This window comes from Rhincodon typus, chromosome 8 (assembly GCF_021869965.1).
Source record: "Rhincodon typus isolate 14 chromosome 8, sRhiTyp1.1, whole genome shotgun sequence".
In the NCBI taxonomy this organism is placed as follows: domain Eukaryota; kingdom Metazoa; phylum Chordata; class Chondrichthyes; order Orectolobiformes; family Rhincodontidae; genus Rhincodon; species Rhincodon typus.
This window is the reverse complement of record NC_063339.1, coordinates 25,745,750-25,766,105: the sequence shown is the minus strand read 5'-3', so window position 1 is coordinate 25,766,105 and position 20,356 is coordinate 25,745,750. Positions and strand designations below refer to the sequence as shown.

The 20,356-nt window shown below is 39.9% G+C and overlaps 1 protein-coding gene across 1 annotated transcript in view; it reads right to left on the bottom strand.

The window, feature by feature from the left end:
- The window catches only part of LOC109920383 (potassium voltage-gated channel subfamily H member 5), a 278,422-nt gene that overhangs the window by 74,775 nt on the left and 183,291 nt on the right, over positions 1-20,356 (bottom strand). Inside the window, exon 5 of the mRNA XM_048600070.1 lies at positions 2,720-3,149. Within this exon, the coding sequence (XP_048456027.1) occupies positions 2,720-3,149 (430 nt within the window). The remainder of the gene's footprint in view (positions 1-2,719; positions 3,150-20,356) is intronic.

Here is a 20,356-nt window from a genome sequence, read left to right as displayed (position 1 = left end):
AAGCGCATATTATTCTAACACTGCAAATTCAAGAATGCCTTAAGGAGATACTGAGTGGCAGGGTTTGTAGGAGGAGCTGCTGCATCATTTATGTTCAGTTGTAATACTCGCAGCTTTCATTCAGGAATTTCATTCATTTTAGCTCAAATTCCATTTCAGCAAATTGAGGGCAGAGAGTAACAGTGTTTTAGAGTGTTGAACGAGTACTGAGTTGTTGCTGTCTTTCAACGGAGGTATTTTGTGTAGGAGCAAATTACTGCAGATGCTGGAATCTGTACTGAAAACAACAAATGCTGGAGATCCAAGCAGGTCAGGAAGCATCCATGGAGAGAGAGCAAGTCAACACTTCTTCATCAAATGCACAGTCATCTAGACTCGAAACATTGGCTTGCTCTCTCTCCAGAGATATTATGCCGGTTTTTGTTCTCCTAATGGAGACAGAAATGGGGTCAGGAAAGTAAAGAAGTTACAATTGTTGACTGCAAATTCCAATTCCCTGTGCCTTTCCAATGCTGCACTATGCTTGTGTGGACATTTTGCAGATTGGGAAAGGATTATGCATGAATCCTGCCTGCACATCTTGTGAGGTTGGGGTCACCATTGCAAGGACCGTCAAAATTTTGAATTTCCTTCCCTGCACTAGTTTTATTTGCTGGTGCAGTTTTTGAAGCTCTAAACAAAATGTCAGGCTTGAGAATTTGTGACCTTTGAAGAAAGCCTGCTGAGGCATTCTTACAGTTACATGTTAAATATTTTGACAAATTTAATACAGTATTACATACTGTAATGAAATATAGATGAGTTTATAATGCAGTGATTGCTCTTAGGCTTCTGTTCTGAAAAGGTAAGTTGACCATCACATTCACCACCATTGACTAATAGATGAAATGCATTGCAGTACTTGTCCTGTTAGAGAAAGCAACATAATGCATTTAAAACTATAGAAACATTATGGTGGGGAATTCTCACCCCATGTCTGAATTGAGATTTAAATTTCCAAAGTCCTTTAGCTTTGTAAAAATAACGGACCTTCTGCTGGACTACAAAAAATCTCTAAACACCTGCCCATTCTACTGATTGAAAAGTAATCTGTTATGAAGCAGAAAAGAACATTACTTGCAGACTAGAAAAGGCCATCTGATGTTTCAATTTCAATGGTCCGTTCTATTGACATTTTCCAGGTTATTCTTTGACAGATGGGACTATAGTGAATGCTTGTTAAATTTCAAAAGACACAGAAACACTCATCTCAACTGGAGGACTGCATTTAAATTTTGATTGATGGTTTTAAGAGGTTGTTATAGCAGTATATGCGTTTGATGTCGTAAATGAATGTGTTTTTTTTTGACAGATGGACCACTTTATGCAATTTTTATGTGAGTCTTATGGAAGTGAGTTTTTCTTCAGTTAAATTCACCCTCATCTTTAAATATTTTATTGAGGATGATGCTGTACATAAATATAAGAATAAATTTAAAAGTATAAGATAAAAAAGTGGAATTATATAAACTCTATTTTTGAAAATCGCTTCAAAACATCAATCACTTAGTAATTCAATTTAGAAATGGTAACAGCCATATAACAAATATCAAAACCAAAACAGAAATTGTTGGAAAAACTCGAAAGGTCTGGCAGCATCTGTGGAGAGAAATCAGAGTTAACATTTTGAGTCCGGTGACCCTTCTTCAGAACTCCAAACATGTTTTTATTTGGTTTGCTTCTGAAATCAGCCCTTGTCAACACGTGTATGTTCAATAGTATTAATTATTTAATGATATTGTTTCTACTTATCTTTATAAATGTTTCAACATATTTTACCAATATTGTTTGTGTTTGTAAGAATTACTGGGTGAAAAATGATGATGTAGAATAGATAATTGTTTAACAATATTTTGATAATATTGGGTATTTTACATTTTAGTAATGATCCAGAATTTACTGAAAAAGTCATAGCATTTGAATGACACATATACTAATTGGTAAGGAAATCGGAAGGCAATTTGTAGTGAAGAAGAGATAGCCTGTGAATTAGAAATGGCCACAAGTTATCACTTGGCAGTTAGTTTCACAAAAAATATCATCCTCGCTCTGGACTTCCTTGTGATTATTGAGAAGTTGTTGCTTTAGAATTCAACTGCTACTAAACTCGCTACATGAAACTACGATCAGTGTAAATACCTTTTTAACTATGGGATAAATGTTAATATTTGCACATTAATCTTTCTTGCCCAGAGAGTGACCGATTATAAGTGAAAAGCCTCATTCCTTCAGTGGTGAATTGTTCTGGCAGATTTTTAAAATATAATTTTTTTTAAATTGACTTTTATTTCTTTCCCTTTCCATTTATTTTTCCTTTCAGTTTCTCTTTTTGTGCCTGATTTGACATTCAGCTCACCCCGTCCAACTCATACTCCTTCTCATTCTTTCCTTTGACTATTTCTCAAACACTTAAAATCACTTTTTAAGGAAATACACTGTTTTCTCATTGTTCACTCAACTTGCAGATGCCCTACTGTACTCACCACACGGTAATCAGTTCACACGTTCAGCAACTTTGCGGACAAAACGCGTTATGCTTAATTAAGTCCAAGTAACAGGGCATGTTGTGAGATATCCTCTTCATCTGGGCCAATGCAACACCTTATAACGCATACCATAATCTTTAAAAAAAATTGGTAACCATTTTATATATTGGTAATTTAAAAATGCATGTACTTACAGCCAACCATCATCATAGCCACAGAAAATATCTTCTCCCCATCAGTGGTAGGAGCAATGTTGCCAAATCCGATTGTGGTAAGGCTGGTCATGGTAAAGTAAAGGGAAGATATGTACAGTGAATCCTTTGTGGGTCCCCCTTCCCACTGTCCAGTGCCACTGGCATTGAAATGGTAGGGTGTTCCAATACTTAGACCCAGTTGATACAGCCAGCTGTCTGTTTTTATTCTGTTGGTGACTTCATCGATGACCTCGTAATCCCCGATACTGTACCAAATGCAGGCAAGCCAATGAGCCACTAATCCAAAAACGCATACCAGTAGTACCAGCACAGCAGCACCATATTCGAGGTAATGGTCCAGCTTCCTGGCAACACGGCCAAGTCTTAAAAGACGCACAACCTTCAGGGAACTGAACAGGCTGCTGATACCCTGAAATCAACAGATATTGAGAAATGTTATTTTGTTAAAAGAATAAAAATAAAGCTGCACTTACTTTTAAAGGCAATGTAGAAAGTAGTCAAGAGTTATGGGAACATATTTGAAAGGTGAGACCAAGAGGATAGATGCAGTAAAGATTGGGCACAGGCATAACGAGTACATTGACCTTTAGGTGACCTGGTGATTCAATGATTCCACAAGAGTATTCACAGTATTGTCCAATTAGACCATGAGGTATGGTACCCTTGACTGAATGGAGGCATCAAGCAAATCAAGCAGGATAGTTTGCACACCCATAATGGACCGTATCACTTTTTGAACCCATCAAGTGAATGATTATAAAATTTACAGGTTTGGATAAGGAATGTCCTGTTCATGGGCAGTTACTTCTGGCTACGAACAACAAAGAGAAATCAGTCCCAATTTGTCTTGTACTGTGTATAGTCCTGAATCAAAGACTTTCAGATTCATTGAGTTTACTACTTTGGCTATGGGTTCAATTTTTGTACAGGCTAGTATGACTGTTGAGCTACAAAACACACCAGAGTCTTAAGCTAATTTAGTCCTAAGGATGAGCAACACTCACATCTTATGAAATAATTAAAACAGGATGAGCTGATATAGGCGATATGAAGTGATTAGCCTTCTCCTACATAAGAACTAGGAGCAGGAGTAGGCCGTCTGGCCCTTCGAGCCTGCTCCACCATTCAATAAGATCATGGCTGATCCTTTCGTGGACTCAGATCCGCTTACCTGCGTTCTCACCGTATCCCTTAATTCCTTTACTGTTCAAAAAAAAATTGTAAAAGTGTATCCTATACTGTAAAAGTGTATGGTTCTGTGATTCAATACTTCCCCTAAAATTTCATGAAATCCTGATACTGTGATTCAATTAATGTCAAATTATGTTTCCAAGTACTCAACATCAAGTACTGGATCAATTTCTCCGTTAATCCTGATATTTTTATGGATCCAGCAATATCAAAGTTAACACCATTTTCTAATTCTTGAGTATGCTGACAACCAACAAAAGGAAATCAAATTAAAATTGACCTTAAGATTTGTCCCTAAACGGTGAACTGGGAATAGAGATTCCCATTCATACTTTGAAAGAGAATACATACACAACAGAGAATATTTACTTTCAGTTCTACCAGCATTGATTTATTCATTCTTGGGATGTGGATGAGTAATGCTGATATGGTTGGATTTATTGTCCAGTTTTTCTGCAGGTGTTAATAATTAAACACATGTTGTCAATAGCATCACATGTAGGTCAGTGAACCAGTGCGTCTTTAAAGGTTGGTGGTATCCAGTTGCACTTTTTAGAGCAAACCAGCAATCAACATATCACCAGACGTGTCAAATTCAATTTCAAAACTTTTTTAGTCCAGTAGCACAGCCACTGATGTTCTCTCCCTGTTGTCTAGTACGATATCAGCCAAATAAAACAAAATCAGTGTAAAAATGTAGAAATACCAGTGTTGTATGTAGAATTAATTTCCAAAACAGTGGTTTGCCAGTATGGATATTTTGTATAATTGGTTTTGAGATTAATATTACGATATTGATGTACTTGATATTTCTTACCACAATCTCATGATTTGACCAGATGCACGTTTCCACATAAGTTAACCTGCAAAAAATTGTCTCCTGCTGTGAGCATGCAGGAGTTCTGATTAATATAAGATAGTATTCAGAAATCCACGAACTAAAACAGGGTATGACCAATCAGGACTGAATCTATATCCACTAACACACTGCACACACTGTTAATCTTACACTTCATATTATTCCACTGTTTATAGTCAGTCATATATTGTTCTTTAATTATTATGCTTCAGGCATTGGACATGACTGGAATCTCAAAGTTAGTGGGATTCTTGCTGAATGTGCAGTCAGTGATTTTCATTCTAATCCATTCCAGGGGGTGGCAATTTGCTCCTTCCATAAACCATGTTGTTTCCATTTATGTGGAGCCCGTTTTATATTTCAGGTTTCACTTTAATCTAATTATAAGACCCAGTCACTTACAGTTATAGACTAAGCCAATATAAAGATTCTAGTCCTGATTAGTTAATAGAAATATCCCAGGTACAAATATGATTTCACGGGTTTTTAAATTTTACGTTTATGAGACGCATACAAAAGAAATTATACTTAATACGTGGTTTTCAATTACTTTGCTTTAGGACACCAGCTCACGCTTTATTCTCTTTTGTTGATTAAGTTTGTTTTACAGTCATAGTAGGAACTGCCGATGCTGGAGAATCTGAGATAACAAGGTGTACAGCTGGATGAACACAGCAGGCCAAGCAGCATCAGAGGAGCAGGAAAGCTGATGTTTCGGGTCTAGATTCTCCATTTCTCCACACCTTGTTTTACAGTCAGCTCAGTTTGCTAAATCACTATCAGTCACCACTTATTAACCCTTGCTAGCCCATACCTCTTTTGTATGTTCTGAGACATCTTGAACTCGAATTGGCTTACCAATGCATATACAGTGCATAATTAATCTCAAATTGGCTGAATAACTTGTGACCAATTCCTAACCGGTTTCTTTATCCTGATTGTTCTTTGCAACGGCAATCATGTCCCTTTTATGATAGCTTGACCATTGGAGATAACTAATTTCATAGCTCTCTACTAAGATAATGTGGCATCTGTTGATCAATCTGTGTGTCTGCTTACAATACTTTTATATTGGCCCAGTCCATAATTGTAATTGACTTAGGTCTAATAATTAAAGTTAAAGTGAAAATTAAAATCTTACAGTAAGATCACCTCTAATTCTTCTAACTTCCAATGGCTGGACAGCCAACCTGTCCAACTTTTCCTTATCAGATAATCCCCCTTATCCCAGAATCAGTCAAGTGAAACTTTGCCACACTGCTCTAATTCTACCCTTTCTTAAGGAAGGGAACATTAATAAAGGTTTCTAATTTTTCATTATTGCTTTCAGTCTTTGGTTCTGAGAAGGTAACCTTTTTTAATGGTCAAAGACTTTTTTTTTTAATCTGTGAGTCAGAATAGCATTTCCAACAAGCTAAATGTCTAAACAAGCTACTTGACAAAATAATGGCTGAAGTGTTTATGAAGTTGTGCTTTAATGACCCCGAAAGGGACAGATGGAAAGGGGCCATACCACAAGCAAGTCCAGTTCAGAGAAGAAAACTGATCCATACCAGAAGGGCAGTTTAGTTTTGGCAGTATTCAAGCAGTTTCCAGAACTGGAAAGGATTTTTAAGCTGTTTTAACAGTACACATAGACAGTGCTGAGGTATCTTTTTACATTTTTTAGCAATATCAACATTAGTAGAAGGGAGCAATTTTCTCGTGTTTCACAGAGCTGTAAAAGACTTAGTCATACAGTCATAGAGATATACAGCACGGAAACAGACCCTTCAGTCCAATTCGTCCATGCCGACCAGATATCCTATATAAATCTAGTCCCATTTACCAGCATTTGGTCCACATCTTTCTAAATCCTTCCTATACATATACCCAACCAGATGCCTTTTAAATGTTGTAATTGTACCAGCCTCCACCACTTCCTCTGGCAGCTCATTCCATACACGCACCACCCTCTGCATGAAAAAGATACCCCTTAGGTCCCTTTTAAATCTTTCCCCTCTCACCTTAAACCTATGCCCTCTAGTTTTGGACTCCCCCACCCAGGGGAAAAGACCTTGTCTATTCACCCTTTCCCAGCTCCACCTCTATGAGGTCAGCCCTCAGGCTTCGACGCTGCAGGGAGAATAGCCCCAGCCTATTCAGCCTCTCCCTATAGCTCAAGCCCTCCAATCCTGGCAACATGCTTGTAACTCTTTTCTGAACCCTTTCCAGTTTCACAACATCCTTCCTATAGCAGGGAGACCAGAATTGCACACAGTATTCGAATAGTGGCCTAACCAATATCCTGTATAGCCGCACCATGACCTCCCAACTCTTACCATCAATGCACTGACCAATAAAGGAAAGCATATCAAATGTCTTCTTCACTATCCTAACTAACTGCGACTCCACTTTCAAGGAAATATGAACCAGTACTCCAATTTTACTTTTAGCCAAAAAGAGGACTCAGATTTGTATACATACTGATGTGAGAAACTCCTGTCACCTTAAGTTTATGTACACAAATTAGATATGTGGACCAATGGGAGTTTCCATATGGTATTATTGAAGGCAAGGACTGATATGTTCCTGACTAAGAGGGAGTAATTAGATAATATGATGGAGTCTTATAGGGATTTGAGCAGTGGGTTTTGATGAGATTTGTGAAAGAATCAAATGAGCAGTCCAGCAAGATCTATCTCAATATCGTTCCATCTTTTATACTTTTGCTGAGCGGTGAGGTGATTCTCTCATCAAGCAACAGCAAGATGCCAGTTTAAGGGGTATTATTGCTTGTTAAATGCCTTATTAACACCACAACTCACCTCATTAACACTCAGCACCCACTTGCATACTGTAGTAGTGTCCTAGAAGGGGTGTTTAGATGGAATTTAACTAAGAACAGGTAAACTACATGGCCTTGAGGTTATGTGGCAACGCGGGTGGGAGATAGAGTTGTGAGGGTGTGTCAGCCAAGCTGGCTATGTGCCATGACCAGCACGGCATGACTTTGTGGCTGCTGTGTTGTAATGTTGCCAGTAAGGGGCAATACTAGATTGCCAATGCTTGCCTGGGTGCACCACAGCCTTTCAAAGATGGCACAGGCATGAGGGATGTGGGTCTTTTGGTGGCTATCCAATGAGTGGCAAATTGTTCTGGGAATAAATTGTGGTAAGGTGAAGGTGGAATAGACATGAGGGTTGCATGGTAGGTAGTTAATGAGGCACATTTGGTAAGATATGATGAGCAATTTTGTTGGGTCTCATGGCAAGAAGTCCTCGAAAAACTCAACTAACCCACAATTTGCCAAAAAAAGCTTCAACTCATAGGCTAGAATTTTATCTGCTTTTCGACAACAGGATAGGAGAGGTGGAGGCTGGCAAAGTGGCACAGAAAAGAATCATAGGGTCAGGAAAGGAGGGCATTCTGGCATCTCCCTTGGCCATACCACTTTGGCAATTGTGGGAAAGCTAACAGATCAGTCATCCACTGGGAGGCCAGGTCAGCCACTTCGGTGGCCAATTAAGAGTCACTTGCAAACTTGTTCGGATTTTGCACCGATATCTCCCCCTCCCCATTCTCTGGCATCACACACTGGGGCCTGCAGCATGTCTATGTCATCTGATAATACCTATTTTACTCTCTTCACAGATTCCTGGCTGATGAGGCATCCTCTCCAAACAGTTAATGCTTAAGCTCTGCCCTTGTACTACATCTGAAATTGCTACTACGCTGCAGACTCTAAATGGACCAGCAGATCTTGGGGTCAGGTTGCCGACTTGAATTGGAATAATCCAGTTTATTTGGCTGCTGCAGGAAATGTGCCTTCCTTGGCTCCACTAACAACCTAAGGAGGGTCCTCTTTCACTAACAACACAGCGGCAGGACTTAATATAGAAACCTACATGTTTAGGGCAACTCTGAACCACAGGGAGTGAATAAAAATTAAGGTCACCGATATAAACTTTTGATTGAAGACTTGAAAGCGTCACATATGATTCCACACATGCATAAAAAAGAATCAAACTCTGGATAAAGTTCTGGTACCATTAAAAATAAAGAATAATTCACACACACAAATATGTAGTCCTGAATAGTTAAAGTCACTAACATTTCCACATGCATTTTTCAATTTGTTGATTCTGTACTTGGAACAGTAAACTTCAATATTTCATGAAAATTCCTCTGGGACTTTAGGCTTCTAGAAACGTAAAAACCTGGAAATGGACTGTCCTACAAAGTAGCAGATCTTTAAAAGGTTGTGGTAAAGTGTTTATTTTTCTTTCTCAATGCACCCTGCCCGTACTCCATCCCATTCCCACACTGCAAAGGTACAGTAATCTCCAGAACTTCAAACAGCATGAAGTCTAATACTTGGCAATGGAATTTTTAATAGTGATTGGAAGTCACAGAGTCATACAGCATGGAAACAGACCCTGTTATTAGGTGTTATATTTGGAAACTGTTATTATGTGCTTGAATTGCAATATTAGTCGGTGACTGGATGAAAAAGTTGAAGGCACCCTCCATGTGTAAAGTACTAATAACCAACAGTTGCTCTTACAAAAGAAACTGTGAAGTTAGCAAGTATAAAATCTGCAAAATTGCATTAAAAAGTGCACAAACCAGGAAATTGACCACAGAATTTTGCCCTTGGTAAACAGTGAACTAAGGCAGGTATCTTGAAAATATTGAATTAGCATGTTTGGAATTTGTACTGAATGCAGGATCTGTCAAGATCTTTTCTTGTACTATTAGGCTTGTAGCAGTCTTTACGGTGACTAAAGCATGGACTCACAGAAATCGGGACTTTATTGTATCTTGATTATAACTGACAACATGTAGAGCAATCAGCATATTTGCCCAGTGAAAGAAGTGGTGAAATAAATTATTGTAACTTTGCTGTGAAACTACTTTACATTAATGCATTTTTCTAACCATATGAAGTAATCTTGTTGCCACAAGCAACCAATGCCCTTGTGCTCTCATGCTGATTCTACAATAAATAACTCAAAGATAAGCTCAGAGACAAGAGACACAGCTTTAGCATGTAGCTTTGAATCTCCCAGTCATGTATGTAAAGTAACATCAGAGCAGTACCCAATCCCTGACGTATTTAACAATGATGATGCAAGGAGCTTTTCAATAACTGTGTCTGATATTCTTGGCTTTATCCCATTAGTTATCTACTCTTGATTAACCGATCTATTGAATTTTTCATCTTCAGAGCTTTACCAAATTACTTAACTAAATTGAATTAATCACATGAATTGCGGAACAGCAGGTTCTTTAAAATAAAACATTTTGAATGGGAAAGTAGGTAGGCAGCTGTTTTGCCAAATTCTCTGAACATTACTTCTCCTTTTAAGTAGAAAAGCAGATACCAAGTGATCCTCTCAGAATCGGAAAGTTATTTCATGACATTTTGTGCTGACTGTTCTTATTTCATGCTTTGGGTGGAATTTCACGCCTCCACCCAGAAGCAGGTTTAGAGATCCTGCTGCTTTCCCACCTTGCTATGATTTAGCACAGGGTGCGAAAACACGAAGGTAGCCTTCCACCCAGAGACCAATTGAGGCCCTTATGTGGCCACCTTAAGGTTTTTTCCCAGTATCACTACCATTTAACCAGTAGCAGATAGACATGAGGCCTGGTAAGCAGGCCCTTCCTCATTGGGCAATCAGATGGATGAATGTGCAAGCAGAAATGCATGGACTCAGAGTTAGATCCTCCTGGCTCTTCAAGTTGGCTCTCTTCCCCTAGTGTCACCCCTGTGATCCCACCCCTATATTCCTCGGGTGAGTGCAATGTCAGCCACACTGCAGTCCTGGTAGCGACCACCACTCTCAGTGGTAATGCAAGTACAGGAAACCCACTGGTCCCATCTCAGATCTCAGAGGCAGGACATCTTCCAGTTGGATTTGCAGAGGGGAATTTCTCTCACAGAAGCAGGGAAACCAAACTACTTATCAGGTTAGTAATATAAAACCAAGGACTGTGCATACGGGAAATCTGAAATGCAAACAGAAATTGCTGGAGAAACTCAGCGGGTCTGTCAGCATCTGTGGAGAGAAAGAAAAGTCGACATTTCTGGTCCAGTGACTCTTCATAAATGCATCAGTTCTGAAAAAGAGTCACTGGACCTGAAACACTGACTTTGTTTTCTCTTCACAGGTGCTGCCAGACCTGCTGAGTTTCTCCAGCAATTTCTGTTTTGTTACTGATTGGGTCAGTGCCTGATTGGGATTAAATTTGAACAGGCCACCCAAAAATAGCCACCATAAAAGTTGGGGCTGGTTTTCTAGCCGGGGAATGGACATCCCAGTGCTATTTTAATTCCACCCATTGCTTCGACAAAACTGAGACCACAAATTAAGGTTTATGTTTCTCCTAAACTATGGTAAATGCAATTACTGTCAGTGTTCTAAAGATGGAAAATAATATTTAAACGGTGCAAACATACATACAAACGTATGAACAAGGAATAAGAGTAGGCTACTCGGCCCTTCAAGCCTACCCTGACCTTCAATGACACCATGGCTGATCTAATATTAACCTCATCTCTACATTCCTGTAAATCCCTGACAATCAAGAATCTATGTGCCTTAACTTTAAAGATATTTAAAGATTCTGCATCCACTACCTTTTGAGAAAGGGTAATCCAAAGACTTTCAACGTTCTAAGAGAAACAATGTTTCCTCATCTCAGTCTTAAATAGGCGAGCCTTATCTTTAAACTATGACCTCTAGTTCTAGATTCTCCCAGAAGAGGAAATATGCTTTCAACATCCCCACAAAGATCTTGTATGTTTCAAGCATGTCACCTCTGACTCTTTCAACTCCGGAGGACACTGGTCTAGCCTTCCTATAAAGCAATCTGCTCATTCCAATATTATTAGATTCATATTTCTGTTAAAGAAGCAAATGATAAGAAGATCCTTTTGTATAACTGATTTCCTTTATGCTGTAGCTAAATATAAAATTTCTCATAAAAATCAAATGTTTTGATACAGTCTAATCAAGATAAAACATGAGGAAAAATTATATGATTTTGTAACTTTCAAATTTTCTCATAGGCCATGGCAGCAAGCTACAATAATGTCATAAATAATTGCTCTATTTTCCAAGTTAAGCACAGATACATTACCAATTTATTTTGAGTTACTTGCATTCCATCTGCCAGCTAATATGCCCAGTAGTTTCACTATAAATAAAATCCACAAATTGCTCCATAAGCTTGACATCTGTCTGCTAAAATAACTTTACATTATTGCAAATAATTAGTTGTAGGTAAACTACTCTGTCGATGACAGCTGAACCATTTTAAAAACTGTTAAGCAAGTCGGTATATTACATTTGATTTTCTATGCATATTAAACAGTACTCAAGACTGACTAGCTTTTGAATGTTCCAGTGAACTGATGGCAATCTATATTCATAAATATTTACATTCTTCGATTCGAAATACTGGACTTCAGCAATATGCACACTATAGGTCTTTGAATGAATCATGAAGTGCCTATGAAAAAATCTTGTCAAATTTAAACGTTTAACCCCCTTTTTAACAGTCAATACGTATTCTAAGTCCACTTTGTAATTGATGCAACAATGGAAATAAGGCTTTTTTGACAGAGTAATAGTCTGATATAAAATCTAATGGAATGAATGAGCTTCAAAATTCTTAATAGGTAGGAAGGATTTGAAAACTCTAATTTCTTAATAAGGTGGAATCAATAGAAGTCAGTTCTAATCATGGTGAAACAAGTGCTGTCATAAAGCCTTCAATTTAATGTCTGCTAATTAATTTCAATGCGAAATCGATCAACATCAACATTGACAAAGTAACTTACCTGAGTCTGAAGTCTGAAGCTTTTTATATGTCAGGGATCAGGAAATATGGTAAATACTAAGCTTAATTAGATGCTGTAGGGGAAAAGATTTGAGAATATGAAGTAGCCTAAATTTAATATAATTGCCAACATTAAATAATAACATTACCATCTACAAATGGCAGTTCATGAATAAAGATGATAATTCTGAGCGACAAATTGAAAGCGTTCCTCCAGCTCCAGACTGAATTGAAATTGAAAGTTTTACTGCTTTGAAATTGAAATCTAAATTTAGATTTTTCTTTCTCTAATGAAGATATTTTAACACAGGAAAATCTCATTGAATGTTTTCACATTTGAGCCAGTTCACTATATCAAGAACTCAAGTAACTATGCAGATCTTAAAATCAAATTTAAGTTATATGAAAAACTCCAATGATTGCTTTCAGTTGCATGGAAAACGTTAGGTCAGACACCATCTTTCTCTTCTTGACCTTAACGTGAAGTAGCCAAGAGGATGTATAATGGAAGGTAAGATGGAAACAGTCATGAGAGGATGAAATGTTATAAAATCGTAGAATCTCTGCAGTGCAGGTAGAAGCCATTCGGCCCATCTATTCTGCAACAACCCTCCAAACAGCATCCCACTCTATCCCTGTAACTCCAAATTTTACCGTGGCTAATCCACCTAACCTGCAAATCCCTGGACACTATGGGGCAATTTAGCATGGCCAATCCACCTAACCTGCATGTCTTTGGATGTTGGCCTTTTCAGCCAGCTAAGGAGCAACTGGAAAGGGAAGGCAGATTGAAAACAACTCTGGGAAAATGTAAGATAACAAGGTGTGGAGCTGGATGAACACAGCAGGCCAAGCAGAATCAGAGGAGCAGGGAAGCTGACGTTTCCGGCCTAGACCCTTCTTCAGAAATGGGGGAGGGGAAGGGGATTCTGAAATAAATAGGGAGAGAGGGGGAGGCGGATAGAAGATGGATAAAGAAGAAGATAGGTGGAGAGGAGACAGACAGGTCAAAGAGGTGGGAATGAAGCCAGTAAAGGTGAATGTATGTGGGGAGTTAGGGAGGGGATAGGTCGGTCCAGGGAGGACAGACAGGTCAAGGAGGCGGGATGGGGCTAGTGGATAGGAGATGGGGGTGGGGCTTGAGGTGGGAGGAATGGTTAGGGAGGCGGGGACAAGCTGGGTTGCTTTTGGGATGCAGTAGGGGGAGGGGAAATTTTGAAGCTTGTGAAGTCCACATTGATACCCTTGGGCTGTAGGGTTCCCAGGCGAAATATGAGATGCTGTTCCTGCAGTCTTCGGGTGGCATCATTGTGGCAATGCAGGATGGACATGTCGTCCAAGGAGTGGGAAGGGGAGTTGAAATGGTTCGCGACTGGGAGGTGCAGTTGTTTGTTGCGAACCGAACGTAGGTGTTCCGCAAAGCGGTCCCCAAGCCTCTGCTTGGTTTCCCCGATGTAGAGGAGGCCACAACGGGAACAGCGGATATAGTATACCACATTAGTGGATGTGCAGATGAATATCTGTTTGATGTGGAAGGTCTTCTTGGGGCCTGGGATGGGGGTGAGGAGGGAGGTGTAGGGGCAGGTGTAGCACTTGCTCCAGTTGCAGGGAAAAGTGTCGGGTGTGGTGGGGTTGGAGGGGAGTGTGGAGCGCACAAGGGAGTCACGGAGAGAGTGGTCCCACCAGAAAGCAGATAAGGGTGGGGAGGGAAAAATGTCTTTGGTGGTGGGGTCAGATTGCAGATGGCGGAAGTGTCGGAGGATGATGCATTGGATCCGGAGGTTGGAGGGGTGGTACGTGAGGACGAGGGGGATTCTGTTTTGGTTGTTATTGCGGGGAGGGGGTGTGAGGGATGAGTTGCGGGAAATGCGAGAGACACGGTCGAGGGCGTTTGTTCCCGTTGTGGCCTCCTTGACATCGGGGAAACCAAGCAGAGGCTTGGGGACTGCTTTGTGGAACACCTACGCTCGGTTCGCAACAAACAACTGCACCTCCCAGTCGCGAACCACTTCAACTCCCCCTCCCACTCCTTGGACGACATGTCCATCCTGGGCCTCCTGCATTGCCACAATGATGCCACCCAAAGGCTGCAGGAACAGCATCTCATATTTCGCTTGGGAACCCTGCAGCCCATTGGTATCAATGTGGACTTCACAAGCTTCAAAATCTCCCCTCCCCCGACTGCATCCCAAAACCAGCCCAGCTCGTCTCCGCCTCCCTAACCATTCCTCCCACCTCAAGCCCCACCCTCATCTCCTCACCATTAGCCCCATCCAGCCTCCTTGACCTGTCCGTCCTCCCTGGACCGACCTATCCCCTCCCTAACTCCCCACCTACATTCACCTTTGCTGGCTCCAACCCCACCTCTTTGACCTGTCTGTCTCCTCTCCACCTATCTTCTTCTTTATCCATCTTCTATCCGCCTCCCCCTCTCTCCCTACTTATTTCAGAATCCCCTTCCCCTCCCCCATTTCTGAAGAAGGGTCTCGACCTGAAACGTCAGCTCCCCTGCTCCTCTGATGCTGCTTGGCCTGCTGTGTTCATCCAGCTCTACACCCTGTTATCTCAGATTCTCCAGCATCGGCAGTTCCTACTATTTCTGGGAAAATGTCAAATGGTTATGGATTTGAGAAGGAAGAGCAGATGGAATCAGGATACCAAGGCTTGAATAGGCAATACAGAAACATAGGAAACAGGAGGAGTGGGTTCTTGGAGAGATAAAGAACATGCAAAGGGAAAACAGAGGCACCAAATGACCAGGAGAGGGAAAACCACTTGTGTGACCATGTTTGGATAAGTTTTAAAATTGTAAAGATCACTAGATATTTTGTAGGACTAACAACCAACGAAGTAAGATTATTCTAGGTGGGACATTTTATGCCATGATAAAGACTAGATAAAACAGAAGTTTCTACAGAGGAAGTACTATCCATTTTTTATGAGCATCCTTTATTTCATTCTAACCAGTGTCCTCTTTTTTGCTGACAGTTTCTATTGGTCACAGACATGCTTAAATTAATTATGCAAGTTGAAAAATTACATTTCCAACTAAGATTCTGTTTTCCTTGATCAGGCCACTTAGGTACAGTTCTGAGGTTGGTCAGTTTCATAACCCATCTCCCCCCAACCCTATTTGCAACAAAATGACTTTGGGATGCCCTCAATAATGAACCTCACTGAAGACCTTGTCTGTTCTTTGACAGAAAGGAGAACAAAGACAGAGGTCCACAGAAACACAGACAAAACGGGATCAATGGTACAACTTTGAGGGGAGTGCAGGAGCAGAGGGTTCTTGGAGCTCATGTGCATGATTCTCTGAGGGTGGCCAGGCAAGCCGAAGTTGTTAAACTGGCTTACAGGATCATTGGGTTAATAAATAGAGAGGTATAGAGTATATAAACAAGGAAGTGATGCTACACCTCTACAAATCATTGGTGAGACCACACTTGGAGTATTATGTTCAGTTCTGGGCACCTTACGTAAGGATGGATGTTAAAGCTCTATCAAAGGAGATTTACTCAAATGATACCAGGAATGACGGATTTTAGATACAAGGAAAGATTAGAGAGATTTGGCTCATTCTCCCTTAAAGCAGAGAAGATTACAAGGTGACCTTATTGAGGCGTTCAAACTTATGGACAATTTTGACAGAGTAAAGAAGGATATTCTGCTTTCAGTAGTTGGTATGTCAGTAACTAGGGGTCACAATCAGCAAGAGAGCTAGGAGTGAGTGGCACCACATCCACAAATATTCACTCCCTTCACCAGTGATGCTCAGTAGCAACAGTGTGTACGATGTACAAGATGCATTGCAGAAATTCACCAAGGCTCCTCAGCAGCTTCCAAATTCATGGCCTCTTCTACAATGTGAAGTGACAAGAGCAAAAGATACCACCATCTGAAAATTCCCCTCCAAACAACTCACCATCCTGACTTGGAAATATATCGCCATTCCTTCAGTGTTGCTGAATCAAAATTCTAGAATTCCTACCACGTTAGCACTATAGGCCGATTTACACAAATGGTCTGCAGTGATTCAGAACAGCAGCTCACCACCAGATTCTCAAGGACAACTAAGGTTGGGCAATAAAACTGGCCCAGCCAGCAACATCAACATCCCAGGAATGAATCGGAAAAAAAAAAATCAACATTTGACAGCTATAACACTGTATTCTGAACTCTGTTCTGTTAACTGATGCTCTTTTGTATAGTACTATCTGCCTGTACAGCATGCAAAACAACACTTGTCACTGTATCTTGATACATGTGACAATAATAAATCAAATCAAATCAAAAACGTACAATCATATGAATCAGAAACCAAAGAAGGCTTTTCACCCCCAGACTTGTTGCACCATTCAATAAAGTTTGGTTTGTATGTGTTTTAATTTCTACATTTTCCCTGATAGGCTTTGATACCACTGCCTAACAAGTATTTATCTACCTTCACCTTAAAAATATTCAATGGCCCTGCCTCTACCACCTTCTAAGTCAGACAGTTCCAAAGGTACACAACGCTCTGAGCAAAAAAAAATGCTCCTCATCTCCGTCCCAAAGTTGATCCCTGGATTTGAAACAGTGCCCCCTATCTCTGGACTGAGCCACAAGAGGAAACATCCTTTCTGTATTGGCCTCATCACAGCCATTCAACTTCTTGTATACCGGCTCATGCCTCACTCTTCTAAACCCCAGTGAAAACAAGTCTACTCTGTCCAACCTTTCTCATTAGACAACCCACTCATTTCAGTTATCAAACCAGTAAACCTCCTCTGAACTGCACGTAATGCATTTACATACTTTCTTAAATAAGCAAAGCAAAACTACACATTTGAAATGTGGTTTCATCAATGCTCTTTATGACTTAAGCATAATATGCTTACTTTTAGGTTTAGGTCCACTTGTATTTCAAGGTAGCATCAGATTAACTTTCTTAATTAGTTGCTATACCAGCATACTAATTTTTTCTGACTTATGCACAAGAACACCTAGATCCCTCTGCACTTTGGAATTCTGTAGTCATTCTCAATTTGACCAATACTCTGTTTTTTTGTTCTTCTTGCCAAAAAGAACAATTTAATATTTTCCTGCATTATACTCCATCTGTCACACCTCTGCCTGCTAATGAATTTATTTATGTCCATCTGCAAACTCCTTATGTCTTCACAATGTACTTTCCAACCTATCTTTGTATTATCTGCAAATTTCGCTACCACGCTTTCGCTCCCCTCATCGATACTATTGAATTAAGTTGTAATAAGCTGAAGCCCCCGGAACAGACCATTTTCGAACTCTGCTCATCTCATCCTGCCAACAGAGTCTCTGTTTTCTGCCAGCCAGCCTTCTATCCTTGCTAATACGTTTCACCTATACTCTGATTTTCTACATTGCAAAATATCTAATCATCAGCCCTGCCACTCATCTTTGTGCAATTTCAAGTTTTTTCTTTAAGTTTGATGGTTGGCTGTTCCCATAGAAAGTTTCTTTATAGTAGGAATATACTAAGAGGATCCTGAAAAGTTCCCTTAAATCTCTGTCACTGCATCTCTACGTATCTGTCCTCTAGTATTTAACATCCCGGGTCACTTCAACTGGTTCAGCTTTCATGGCCATAGAGGGATGCCTTTAAATCTAAGATAATTGATTCTTACACAACCTCTCTGGTCAGTTCCAGAACATGCTGCTCTAAGAAACAACGTCAAAAGCATTCTATGAATTCCTCATCCAAACTACCAATGCCATCGTGAATTTTTCAGTTTATAGATTAAAATCACTTATGATTACTGCTGTCCCCTTATCACAAGCATCTGATATTTTTTCTTGTACACTTTGCCTGACATTGTCATTACTGCTAGGAGGCCTGTAGTCCACTCCCACTGGTGCCTTTTCCCCATACTAATCGCTTCCACTCAAACCAATTCCATATGCTGATCTCCTAAACCGAGACCATCTTTAGATGCTGTACCAATGTCATCCTTCATTAACATTGCAACCCCTCCACCTTTACCTACTTTCCTATGCTTCTTGAATGCCATATGCCCCTCAATATTCAGCACCTAATCTTTGGCCGCATGAGTCATGTATCCATAATGGCTATCAGATCATATTTTGTTATTTCAACGTGTACTATCAATATGTTTACTTTGCTATTAATGTTATACATTCAGAGACAGTTGTTTGCGTTTTTGGTATCCTTAGTTTTGACTGTTAGTATTTCTTAGAGTTATTCTCTCTGTCCTTTCCCACCATTTCCTGACTTTGATTTCCCAAATTACTGCTTTGATCTCCAGCCTTGATTCTATGACTCGATTTACTACATCTAGCCATAATCCCTCACGCTTATTGTTCAGTTTAAAGTCTTCCCTATTTATATGGTTTGCTCGAATATTTATCTCAGCATGATTCAGGGAAAGACTATCCCAGTGGTACAGCCCTATTTTCACCCAACAAAATGAACCCACTTCTCCCACACCAGTCCTATGCAACTTCTGCCAATTGGCATATCGCTCTCTTGAAGTGCTGCTCTTCAGTTTGGTGCATAACTCCTCATACTGTCAATGCAGAGAGCACTTAGGAGTCACATATTTACAGTCTGATTCTTTCAGGGATGAAATTTGGATGCACTTCCACACAGAAAACAGCATAGTTTTGGAACTATGTTCTGCAAATGGCAATTAATGCTTGATCAATTGTTCATTTTACATTTGAGATACATAACATGAAGGGCTATGGAACAAAGGTCATTATATGGAGTTAGGCTCAGATTAACCACATCTTGTTGATTGGTAACTTCCATGAGGTAAATCTAATTACTGTCTCCATGAGGGACAGCTAAAGATCCACTTGGTGCCCTTAAATTCTGCAGTCTGAACCAATATATGAATTAACTGAACATGCAAATAAGTGTTATGTAAATAATATCAGAGAGACTTTAACCTGGGAGGGGTTTGTCTCAGATAATTCCAAAAAAAGGATTTTTAAAAAAAATTTAACCTGCTTTTCCTAATCAACCTGTTCAGAGATGTTATTCCACACTTCTGGAACAGGTGGGACTTGAACTCAGGTTCTCTCAATGCATAGGTAGGGACACTACCACTGCACCACAAGAGGGCCCTTATTGGGCAATTATATAGATGGACTGATACAAATTCCACCTGATATTAACTCAATACCACTGACTTCAACAGGTTTGAACACTGACAGGATGCATAACAGTCTTGCATACAATTCCTCCATTTGTGCTCTAGTCATTGAACAAGCCCCACGATAGGCAATATTAGCAAAAACATGATTAATTTCCTTCTTTAAGGAGGCATTACCCTATCAAAATAGTACACTGGGAAATTTCTTGTGAAAATTTTACTAATAGTGCATGATATAGTTTTGCGCATAAGACTCTGTTATTACAAAAGTTGTCAATTTTATTACTGGGGCCAGAATTGTCTTAGTAATTAAGGTTTCAGAAATCTTGAAAAATGGCAGCTGGGTTTGTGTCAAATATTATTATATATTCATACAATGTAGATCAATGGCCATTACAATGAAAAATTGCTTAATCTGCAGTAGAAAGAGTATCCCAGTCTCCTGAAGATTCTGCTTGTTGCATGAATGTTCAGATAGTGCCATTATGTCAATGTCTGAATCTTATCAAGCTGTAGAGCTGGATGAACACAGCAGGCCAAGCAGCATCATAGGAGCAGGAAGGCTGATGTTTCGGGCCTACACCCTTCATCAGAAAT